Source organism: Xiphias gladius, chromosome 21 (assembly GCF_016859285.1).
Source record: "Xiphias gladius isolate SHS-SW01 ecotype Sanya breed wild chromosome 21, ASM1685928v1, whole genome shotgun sequence".
Lineage (NCBI taxonomy): Eukaryota > Metazoa > Chordata > Actinopteri > Istiophoriformes > Xiphiidae > Xiphias > Xiphias gladius.
The window spans coordinates 12445377-12457055 of NC_053420.1; the positions used below are offsets into that span (position 1 = coordinate 12445377).

General features: G+C 37.9%; 2 protein-coding genes and 1 long non-coding RNA gene across 5 annotated transcripts; 2 read left to right on the forward strand and 1 right to left on the reverse strand.

Annotated features, from left to right (window-relative positions):
- The first annotated feature begins 12 nt into the window (after window positions 1–12).
- Window positions 13–7305, forward strand: LOC120807115 (bone morphogenetic protein receptor type-2-like). Of its 3 annotated transcripts, none has more exons than XM_040158814.1 (11): window positions 13–109; window positions 2553–2715; window positions 2942–3106; window positions 3410–3511; window positions 4113–4219; window positions 4344–4565; window positions 5389–5503; window positions 5740–5897; window positions 6026–6182; window positions 6746–6882; window positions 6992–7305. In XM_040158814.1, the coding sequence occupies exons 1-11, from the start codon at window positions 56–58 to the stop codon at window positions 7106–7108; spliced, it is 1497 nt and encodes a 498-aa protein (XP_040014748.1). In that variant the 5' UTR covers window positions 13–55; the 3' UTR covers window positions 7109–7305. The 3 variants fall into 3 exon arrangements, with proteins under 3 accessions (XP_040014748.1, XP_040014747.1, XP_040014749.1); XM_040158813.1 differs by lacking the exon at window positions 13–109 and adding an exon at window positions 119–1445 and having other exon boundaries at window positions 2524–2715; XM_040158815.1 differs by lacking the exon at window positions 13–109 and adding an exon at window positions 124–155 and having other exon boundaries at window positions 2524–2715.
- LOC120807119 lies at window positions 5767–7622 on the reverse strand. Its single transcript, XR_005709784.1, has 3 exons — window positions 7541–7622; window positions 5978–6202; window positions 5767–5869 (listed from the first exon to the last, which is right to left on the reverse strand). It is a non-coding gene; the product is annotated as an uncharacterized LOC120807119 (long non-coding RNA).
- Window positions 7623–7839: 217 nt separating this feature from the next.
- On the forward strand, window positions 7840–11437 carry prr13 (proline rich 13). Its single transcript, XM_040158820.1, has 4 exons — window positions 7840–8050; window positions 8885–8945; window positions 9060–9520; window positions 10656–11437. Exons 2-4 carry the CDS (start codon window positions 8930–8932, stop codon window positions 10701–10703), a joined length of 525 nt encoding a protein of 174 aa, XP_040014754.1. The 5' UTR covers window positions 7840–8050; window positions 8885–8929; the 3' UTR covers window positions 10704–11437.
- The last annotated feature ends 242 nt before the right edge of the window (window positions 11438–11679 follow it).

Below are 11679 nucleotides of genomic sequence, written 5' to 3' on the forward strand. Positions count from 1 at the left end.
AAGGGGTGACCTGAATGCCTAAACGCGCAACCTTACGACCTCTGCCAAAGAGGTTATGTTTATGGTTTTCGCCCGCGTCTGTCTATTTGTCAGCAGGACTACGCAAAAAGTACTGAACCGATTTACACCGAACTTGGTGGAGGGATGTGGCATGGGTCAGGAAAGAATCATGTAGATTTTGGGACAGATCCGTACCATCTGCCCCAGAATTTGAAATGTTTTAGTTTTTTTTCTATGAAGTCTGGTGCATACTGTTTGACACTGACCTTGGTGGAAGTATTCGCTCTACTGAGTGCCATTCTAGTCTTTAGATTTCGTTACATTGTCGGTTAACCTTGGAAATTACGTGGATTAAAGAGTGTATCTAAGATTTTTTTTTAAACGCACCTTAATAGAGTCTCAGCAAAGGTGACTTTGTGAAAGCGAAGGAGTTAATGTGAATGGAGACCCATTTCTGCCGGGAAAAAAGGAAGAAAAAGTGGCTGAAAAGTTGGGTTAAATTTACTCATGGTTAAGTGAAAATTATGGGACTCTAAGTTAAAATAAATTAGAAATTTAAAACATTTTGCATTCAAGTTAGAACTGGTTAAGTCAAAATTCTGACTTTTTAAGACAAAATTATTATCTTTATTGTATTATTAAAACACAAGTATAAGTGAGGCTGACGGAATTGTCATCAGTTATGCAGGTACTTGATCATAAACCAAGTACACATCCAATTTTGACCTGACGATGGCGCTAGAATAAAAGTCAGGGGATCACCAAAGTCAGCGGGATTCATCCTCTGGGGACCATGAATGTCTGTACAGAATTTCATGGCAACCAGTCCAGTTGTCCCTAGAACCAAGTCACTAATGTGCGGCAAAACATTTGATTTACGGTGAAATATTCTCATAATTTTGACTTGGTAAGGGCAAATCTTGGATTACTGCCTCTAAATTTTGACTATAAATATATCATATTTTCCGTATAGTCTATATCTCATAAATTTGACATAAGATATTGTAATTTCAATTTAAAGTCATAAGTTTGATTTATTATCACATAACTGTGACTTAATTTCTTAATCTTATACTTTGTAAATCAAAATTATGAGATTCTAAGCCATTATTTTGATTTACCATGAGTATTTTTAATATTGTCACTCCTAACATTTCTATTCCTATCTTGGTGCAAAGTCCCAAACCCAAATTCCATCTTTGGTCTATGGAGTACAATAAAATGGGGAGACAAAAACAATCATTGATGTTGTTATTGAAGTATGGTTATAGCCGACCCAAAGGTACATGCAGCACATGCAGATGTGTGGCAGTGGGAGTGATGCTGTGAAACGTGGGAAACTCCTCTCACATTCCCAGGACTGACAAATAGTCACTCCCTGCTTGGCTGCTCTGGTCTCAGAGTGACCATGATCCTGCAACAGTGGTGGGTGATTTTGGCTGTGGGTAAGTGCACTCGCTATTTAAAAAAAAAAACACACAACAACAACTCTCCTTCCTTTGGAGCTCTTTAGCTGTTTGTGTACGTTTTTCTTTCTGTTTTTATGTATTTTTGATTGACTGATGATTTCCAATTTGCATTTTGATAGCTGATAGTATTTAGCTGCCATGTCGCTGAAGCATTGTATTGTCTAATGTTAAGTGTAGGCATTAGCAGTAGGAGTTTGTCTTATGCGACTTCTAAATTTCATTTTAACACCATCATCACCTCACAAAACTGTATTGGGTGATGAAAATTTTGAATTTAAGAAATGAAATATTTAAGTTTTTTTGGACAGAAATTGTGGTACCTTCACTGAGTCTTATTTTTCCTATAGAAATAGCCTACCAGCGTAAAATGTTCCAGTTTCTTCAGTGGATCATATCACCGGCATCAACAAGTGTGATGAAACACTAGACTAGAACAGATTATTTGAAAAGCAATTTGCTGAAATTATTTTTGAGGAAATTCCAGCATCAGGGACAGTGTAAGAGCAGTAAAGTAGTGTGTGTACGGGTGTTTCTAGGAATATTGAGGCTCCTGATAAGATGCAAATCTGGGTCTCTTCTTGACTTACCCACATAAAAAACCACCCAGGACCAAGTTACAATATTAAATCTACAGGCAAACTTCAGATTGAGCTAAAGTGGTTACACTTTGATATAGATGTGCACTTTGTCTATACAGCAAGTGTAGTTGTTTCAGCTCAGTACACCTGAAGTTGATTGTCTGTGTAAATAAATACAATACAAATACAAAACAATAGAATTGTAATAATATAATAACTGATATTGTCTCCGGTAAATCGTCTTGTAATAATATTTGGTTAAAGAGGCATTTAGACAACGCTGTTTGCCAGAAAGACAAACTGTGAGTGCAATAGTTGACAAAAAGATAAAGATTCTTAGTTTTCTATCAATATAAAGTACTAGAGCCACCACAAAGCCTAGATCACGAACCATACTGTTACAACCAGAGAGAAATTGTTAGTTCACCCAGTTACACCGCATCTACAGCAGCTGTTTGTCCTCTTCCTCTCCCCAGAATGCATCTTTATATGTGTCTCCAGCCAGTATTTACAGCAGAAGAGACAGTGTGTATTCCAAGTGACGCCACAGAACAACAAATACAAGACGGCTGGCAATGTGAGTGGGTCGGTGCAGGTCTGCGAGAACACCCGCTGCTGTGTGGGATATTTTCTGATCATCAATGGCCGGCCAGAGGCCGACCTTCTTGGTAAGAAAGCCTTAAAACTCAAAAAAAAATCTCATCTAATTGAAGCCTCAAAGCCAGTTCATGTCAGGGCACCCCTGACTGACCCCTTCGCTGATACTGGTGTATTTATTATAATGTATATTATGTAATATATAATAAATATACATGAGTCTACAGGCGAAGTGTAGTGCTCTGTTCTATGTTTTCTTTAAATCGTCTATTTTGTTCCTGATTTTTTCTGTTGCAGCTTGTGACGTGGCTGAAAAGTTTTGCCCAGACGCAACCTGCAGGACACAAATGCGGTTTAAAGGTCACCTCATTAAATGTGTATGCAACACAGACCTCTGCAACAGAAACATCACTTGGACTCCAAACTCAGAACAGCCTCAACTCACCTACTCTTATTCTGTAGGTATGATAATTATCAAACCACTCTTGTTTATTTTGAAAATCTGACACTTGGCAGATTAAGCTGAAAAACGATTTAACAGCTAATGCCGTGTTTCATTTCATATTATTTTTAACATGCTATACTCACTTAATTAATACAAATTAAGACTTAAACTTTTCCTATCGGATTGCACGCACTGTAAATTAAACATGTTTCCTCTAACACAGTTGAACATTTAATTGATAAACGGACTGAATTAAAATGGGTGTTATTCATCATTCACAGAAAATATTAACTTATGCTTTTTGGTTTTTTTCTTCGTAGATGAAATCATGGAAGCTGCTGTTATCATTCTGATTGGAACTTTGCTCGTCCTGTGCTTCATGATCGTTGCAGCCAAATGGAGAAGCCTCTCCAATGACAAAAGTAAGGTCCTTTTTGTATTCAATTAAATTATTTTCACCTGAATATGAGTTTCAATTTGTTTCCATTTTTCAATTTAACTGTCTACTTTAGTGGACGACATTGGGTATTCAGATGAATTTGACTGTCCTAATTGCAGTATGAATTATTGTAGCAGTATGTCTTAACATCTCCTCAACAGCTCCTGAATACTCACCGTTACTGGCCTGGAACTTGGTTCAGTTCTGGCTATATGGCTGTTTCTCTTTATAGGTTAAATAGGGTTGTTTTGTATCAAATACCCTCTCTGCTTCTCAAGGATTAGAGAAAAAAAACTCTTCAGCCACGTCTTTCAAACCCAGATTCTCAGTTCTCATGTTCTCATGTCTTTGTTTGACCTTGGAACTGTTTCATTCTTTCTGCTGGACTGACCTTGGTGTTTATCTCTGCTATAATACTCCCTTTTACCTGTGTCCTTTCTTTGTTACTCTTCAATCACATTTCTCTGTCTCGTCGGGCTATTCAGTCTAGCTGTTTTAAAATGATTCATGACTTTATTGCAGAGTTACATATCCTTCAGTGAGAGTGTGTTAATTACAAGACTTGTCCACTTTCATTACTTTAGAGCAGAATCTACAAGCCTGCTCTCGTGATTATAATGTCTCAACACTGTGTTCCTGCCAAGCAACAAAGACCTCTGAGATTGACACAGCTGAAATTGAACTACAGCGGGTAAACCTAGCCATCAAATGGATTTATATTGTATGATTTTCAGTGTGCAAAATATTGGTAAATGAGACATTTAAGTGATATATCTCACAATGTTCTTTTACCCATATGTTCGTATCTTTTTCAGATTTTGGGCCGTGGATATTTTGCAACTGTCTGGCAGGGGAAATACCAAGGATCCACGGTGGCTGTGAAAGTTTTCCCTGCAGGCTGTAAGCATAGATTTACTGCAGAGAAGGAGGTTTATGAGCTACCACTGATGAAGCATGCTGGGATTCTCCACTTCCTGGGCACTGGGAGGAAACTGGATGGTAGCAATTTGCTCATTGTTCTGCAATTTGCCGAATATGTAAGTGGCAACCATTCATTTGTGGAAAATTAATTGTGCGTTTTAACCATTTTCTAAGAGATCAAAAGTTATTCGAGAAAAAGGGAGATGCAACAAGAAAAGGAGTTAGGGTAAGGAAGCAAAAAAAGGGCACAAGTATTTGACTTTTATAAGAAAGTGAATACATAATCTTGAATGCTTAATGTTGAAATTTGAATACCACTGAATTTATAGCACTGAAATATTTTAATCTGAGAAAAACATCTATCTGAATTTAAGTTGTTTGAATTCCCCCCTTTTGAAATTTTTCTAGTAGACAATTGCAAGTTGTTCAATTTCAAAAACTTGATGTCGTGTATTAATGTTAACTATTTTCAAGGTGCTCAGATTCTATCTGGCATTTTCGGATCAAAAAATTCAAGTCAATTCACAACACTACATAAGTTCCACAAATGGTGAAATTCAGACACCAGCATTCAAATTGAAAAATCAGTTGTTTACAAAAATGTAAATTGTTATGGCCTTTCTTTGCTTCCATATTAAGGGCACGCAACTTTGCATTCGCTTCATATCTATGGACCAGTGTGTTCCCATTGATTTGTTCTGATCAGGATAACGAGCATTTCTTCTGTTGAGAGCTGGATTTAGAGTGTCGTCATTGCCCACTGAGACGAGTTGGATGCACACATGATTACATACATCTTGAACCTAGCTCATCATTTACAGTCTATCTTACCAAATCCTCTCACACTCATATCTTTATTGTATACCTGAAGCCAATGTTGCCATAGTCTTTAATGTTCACGCTCATGGGCATGAATAATTGGTGTCCCTTTGATTTCAGGGTTCTCTCCATTCTTTTCTGTGTAAACACACCACCAACTGGATGCTGTCACTGAAGTTGTGCCAGTCTTTATCACAGGGACTTTCCTATCTCCACTCTGACCTTCACAGATATGGTATTGACCAGGATATTACGGTGAACAAATGTGTGTGTCTGTGCCTTAAGGCCTACCTATTGGTTCAGTGTGTTTTCTGGCATGTGCAGTGGCTGCACCTCTTGCCAGCCATTTGGACGTTGATAGGCCTAATGAATGAAGTGTGAGTCTTTCTTGATCCATAAAATCCTCTGCAGTTACATGTTCAAATAAATCCAAAACTTTTTACAACCACAGATGTGTGTCTTTTCTTGCAGATGTGCATAAACCTCCCGTGGCCCACAGAGACCTCAGCAGCTCCAATGTGCTTGTGAGAGCTGACGGTACCTGCGTCCTGTGTGATTTTGGATGCTCCACCATCCTGCGTGCTTGTTCAGGACATCACAGCTGGCAGAGCCACACAACAAACATGAAGGTGAGACGTAGGCGGAGCTGCAACCTACTATTGTTAATTAATGGTACAGAGAAATCATGGAAAGGGAAGTGTCAGCTCACCCGAGAAATACTGAAGATAGAGATTCTCACATTTCTGTCCATCCACAGGGCCATCGCCAGGTGGGCACACTGCACTACATGTCCCCCGAGATCCTGGAAGGCTCTGTAAACCTAAGCAGCAGCTGGTGTCTCATGCAGGGGGACATCTATGCTTTGGGACTGCTGCTATGGGAGATCTGGATGCGCTGCTCTGATTTATTTGAAGGTTAACTTCCTTTTCAGTCTCTTGAAAAAAAAAAAAAACAGGTATCGTGAATAATCATGAAAAAAAAATCAGTAACTGAGATAAGTGTCCGTTCTCTTCACCCTTAAACATGCTATTGTAATTCACTGTTATTCTGCATCTCTTTTAGATCTAACCATTCAGAATTTTCTTGTCTTGGCACTTTCAAAAAACTGCTATTCTAGTCAGCTATGGGCATTTAATCAGGTGTCTTGTAAAGCTCAAGAACACCATGCATCGTACTAATTGATAAAAGCAAATTTTCCGATAACTATCCCATCCAAAAAGACTACAGAGGGAAAGTCCTTCAATTAAATTAATCAATTCCACATGAAGTAAATACAAGGAACCTTTCGGTGCTCTCATCTCGGTCATCTCGGTCATAACATCAGTCTGTCCTATCAGATTTACGTAATTTCTGCTTTAAGTTTCTTTTGAGGTTGATCTGTGTAATCAGCCGTATCTCTGTGCACTGCTTGGATATACTTTTATCTACAGTATGACGATGAGGATGTTAAAATTCATGCAGATGTCTCCATCTGCAGGCAGTATTGTTCCACAGCATCTGCTGCCATATGAATCTGAGTTGGAAGGCAATGTAACACTGGAAAGCCTCATCATGTACATGTTTAAGAAGGACAAGCGACCCTCCATACCAAAACACTGGGAGCTGCTACCACAGGTACTCTTACACCGGTGCTTCTTTCTCAGACATACACTTCTTGCGTTGGCTCGGTAGCAACACTGAGCTGAGTTTGTGAATGTAATAACTGAATGTTTAAAACTTTCAGGGACCTGCACTGCAGGAGCTCCTGACAGACTGCTGGGACTATGACCCGGATGCCCGACTGACAGCTCAGTGTGTTGTAGACAGATTAGTCTCTCTTCAGTCTTGTTTCTCTCCATGACTTTATTAATTTTTTTTTTTGTTGCCAGATTGACTTGCTGTAGTTTACAGATCAAGCATTTGCACTGTTCTTCATGTCACTACTGTTTAGCGTTTCAGTGTTTTTAATTCAGGTTGAACTCTCTAGGTAAACCCCTTGACTTTGCATTACTCTCTTTCTTGCTATTAGCTACTTACAACATTGTTAGTAAATTTTAATCCAAGTACATTACAGAAAAATGTAAAAAAATAAATAAAATGTTTTTAAAAAAATGTCCGTAATGTCATAATGTAAATAATTGTTTTTTAGAGGGAAAGAAAAGGAATGTTATTCCTTCATTCTCAGCAATGGGTCTGTTTGTTTGTATTGTTTGCCTAATTTTATGTAACCGTGATATATCATTTAGGTTTTGTATTTAAATTATAACAATTTAAAAAAAAAAAAAATACTTACAACTACTAGTTACACTTGAAGTAATAGGCCTTTTCACAGACGACATTTTGAAATAATGATGAAATCATTAAACCAACAGAAAGCCTCGTGTTGTAAGCTGAACTGTAAACTTAACCGCTGATCTATGACGCATTGGATGTATGAGGGCGACTATGGAGTATGAGTCATAGGTGTTAGCAATAATTTCAAGTCAGGTGTGTGTGTGTGTGTGTGTGTGTGTGTGTGTGTGTGTGCGTGCGTGTGTGTGTGTGTGTGTGTATAAAATATCACTGACTACGGTTGGGAGTAAACATCATCACTCCATTATCATTGTCTTTTGTACCGCAGAAACTAGTAGGTCAGCCTCTCATCCAGAGCCAGCAGGAACGTTGCCATTGCGCGAATAACGTGCGTAGCCTTTAACAACGGGCGTGGCTTCCTGATGGCGCAGTTGAATGCGGAAGTCGAACACGGTCGGAGCTAAGTCCGAATTCGGGACAAACTCACCCAGACCCGAGGCAAGTTTCTCAGGTAAGCCTATGAAATCTGGCCAGTGGCAAACAGTGATTATTAACTAGCGTGTATGGTACAAAACAACCTGAAACTACAACAGTCACATGACTAAGACCTATTTATTTATTTATTTATTTTTTGTGATTTCTGTCATATCATACGTGCAGTACAGAGTTAAATGGAGAAAGTGCTGCGAAAGTACAGGTGTTTTTTTGAGGGATTAGAGCACAATTTAGACCTGATTTTGTGACCTCATGAACCGTGATAAGTGTATTTATGTAATGTGTTTGACAATTACTAAGTAATCCGAGCAAGAGGTATATGTTGTGACTCAAGTATTTTCTTAGTTGTTGTATTAAAGCTTTACAACAAGTAAACTCAGAACCTACAGCAGACCGACAGTTGGTTGGCAGTTTATAGATGCACCAAGCTAAAGCTAATGTAGTCTAGTAAGACAGTCCTATAATTAGTCAATGCAGTGGTTCAAAATGTATTCAGATCTTTAAGTTAAAAAAAAAAGTTTTTAAAAATAGCAAGATTACAATACAAAAATACTCTGTTACAAGTAAAAGTCTTTCAGACTGTTACTTAAGTAAAAGTATTGTTAGCAAAATGTAGCAGATATACAGTATATAACAAACAGATGTACTGACAAATACAAAAGGTGTCAGATCAGCAACCACAGACCTGCATTGTTTTGAAGAAATGTGTGTTGATTTTATTTGAATTGGGTTGAATCAAAACCCAGATACTTAATTTTATAAGATACAGTTTAATTACACCATTGATAAAAGTTGCTTTTTACATGTAATTTTAGTAAATGTTCATTGCATTTAATTTCTCTTTCCCCAGGTTTCCCCCTGTAGTGTTTGACCCGTCAGGTCAAAAAACATAACCATGTGGCCAAATCAAGGTGCGATATCAAACTTAACCAGTGTATAATTATAATATTTTATGACTTGTTTATACCTTTTTTATAATAAAGGTGTTGTGAACAATAAGGTGTCTGTCCTTTTCTGTGTATCAGGACCTCCCGTTCCAGTGGGCCCACCAAATCCTGCCTACCCTCCTGGCTACAACCCTGCATATCCTTCTGCACCTCCTCCAGGAGTCTTCCCCCAGCCTCCAAATCCAGCGTACCCACCTGGCCAATACCCAGCTGGTATGAACCCGGCTATGGTACCAAATGCACATCCAGGGCCAATGCCTTATGGACCTCCAGGACCTCATCCTAATCCCCTAGCTCCAGGTGGATATCCATTGGTCCCTCCTGCAGGTGTTCACCCAGGTCCATACCCACATTCTCCAAAAGGAGGTCACCATAAAGGTCATCATCATGGAGGGATTAATCCCATGACTGGAGCGTTAGCTGGAGGATTGGCAGGAATGGGGGTGGGGATGGTTGGACACAAAGCCCACAAAAAGATGAAGAAGAAGATGAAGAAAGCAAAAAAGGGGCACAAGCATGGGCACTACAAACATGGCAAGGTGAGATTGGGTTTAAAGGTACATCATATAAGAGTTGTTTAAAATGGCCCCTCCAGCAGGTGAAACATAAATGCCAATACTAGATAAAAAGATTAAACTTGAACCTGCGTACGCCCCTTGGCCTCAGGCCTTCAACTTCATTTCAGTCTGCAAACAAACACCATCACCAAACAATATAATTGCAGTCACGACTCAGCAAGTGAAAAGTGCATCACAGCCAGTGAAACACAGTACTGTTGAGAGTCAACATGATTTATGTTTAAAGACTTGATTTGTCAGAATTTAGCTAATTGATTAACTGTTTCAGCTCTACTTAGCTATCTCTGCTTTGAGTAAATATTTACAGAAGGAAACTGAGAAAGAAGAGTCAACATGAAACTACTATACATCAAAGAGGAAGCCTACATGTAGAATGTAGTTGAGCCTGAACAGGGACAGTTATCTGGGTGGGAGTGGCTTTTCAGACTACATGTTGACACCCTATGCAAGAACATACATACATCTCAATCCTTCAAAGAAAAACCCAAAGGTCTTATACTGTAACACTCTGAACACGCTATGAGTTGTCTGACAACAGCAAAATAACATTTAGCTGTATTGTTCCTATCGAGTTTAGATGCCCTCATTTCGACAAAAGCATCTGCCCAGTTATTGTACTGTAATGTAATAGAGTGGATCTAGCAACAGATGTTAGATTCACCTTTTTCCTAGAGTAAAAGTTTATTATATAGCCATAGTATAATGAGAATAATACAGGTAAAAAAAACGACAAACTAAAATGAGAATATACAGATTAATACCTCATAATTTGAGCACGTCTTTTTGATCTTCTGAGAAGATCGTATGCAAGTTGAAAAGGAAAATCCACGATCCACTATAATTACTGATGGATACTGAATTACTGATGGATACTGATTTGTAATCACTTAGCCTTGAAAAAAAGTTAGATGATAATAGCATTCCTTCGACTTGACCATCAAATGACTCAAATAACCCTGTATACTTTCTGAAAAATGGAAGATTATTCTCAACTTTTAACCTAGTTTATTAAAATTTTATTGCAGATTTTGCATTTCTAAAATGCAACTCAAATGAAATTAAACGTATATCATTTTTTTTTTTCTTCCTTTCACAGTCCTCCAGCAGCAGCAGTAGCAGCAGCAGTAGCAGTGACTCAGACTGAGGCCACCGGTTCAAGACAAAGCTTGCAAAGAAATGCTGCTTTAGAAAAAGGGCAACCTTACTATTAATCATGAACACACAAGAGTCATTCTAATCCCTGAATGCCATTCTAATCCCTGAATGAAACAGGATTTCTGGAAAAATGCAGTATTTTATCATATCTACTATGGGCTGTTTATAACACTAGAAGTGTATGCATAGGATGTGGGCATCTACACAGCATTAGTCTCTATTGGCATTCCAAGTTTTTTTTTGTTTTTTGTGGTGTTTATGTCAGATTTTCTGTAGTCATGATTTCTGTCCAACAGTAAAAATATATACACTAGTATGCAAACATATTGAAATATTTTGAAGAGGGACTTCCGCAATGTGCAGACAACTTTCTTATGGACAGCTTAATCTTTAGATTTTTGAGAAAATCTAGCTTTGTGATTCAGTACAAAAAAAAAAAGAAAATTTAATAATTTTTTTATATTCTCAGAAGGATTAACCTAGAGGGGGAGATGTGGTATTGAGTGTCTTCATTGAGACTTTTTTTTCTCCTAAGTTTTTTATCATTATTGTACATGTCTGCTGAACACCGTTATTTTTCATTTCTTTGTATCTGCACTAATTGTAGTTATATATAAAGGACCTTCAATTAATTCTGCTTAATAAATAAATGTAAATAAGCAGTCTCAGATGCCTGTCATAAACAGTTGCAATACACTTTACGCCCACCAGTGGCCCTATTATTATTATTATTATTTTTAAAGTTTGTAACTATAAACCTATTACAAACACTTGTAAAGCATACGCCTTTTTGATAAATAATGTTTAAATACATGAAAAACGTGGGCCATTGGCTATTTCCGACAGCAGACCCTTGCTGTTTTAAAACAATGCAACTTTGTCTCTATTGCACGCAATAACTCTTTATTTTTTATGACATCCTTGCATTTAACCTGCCATATTGTAGCATAATGTCCCACAAATGT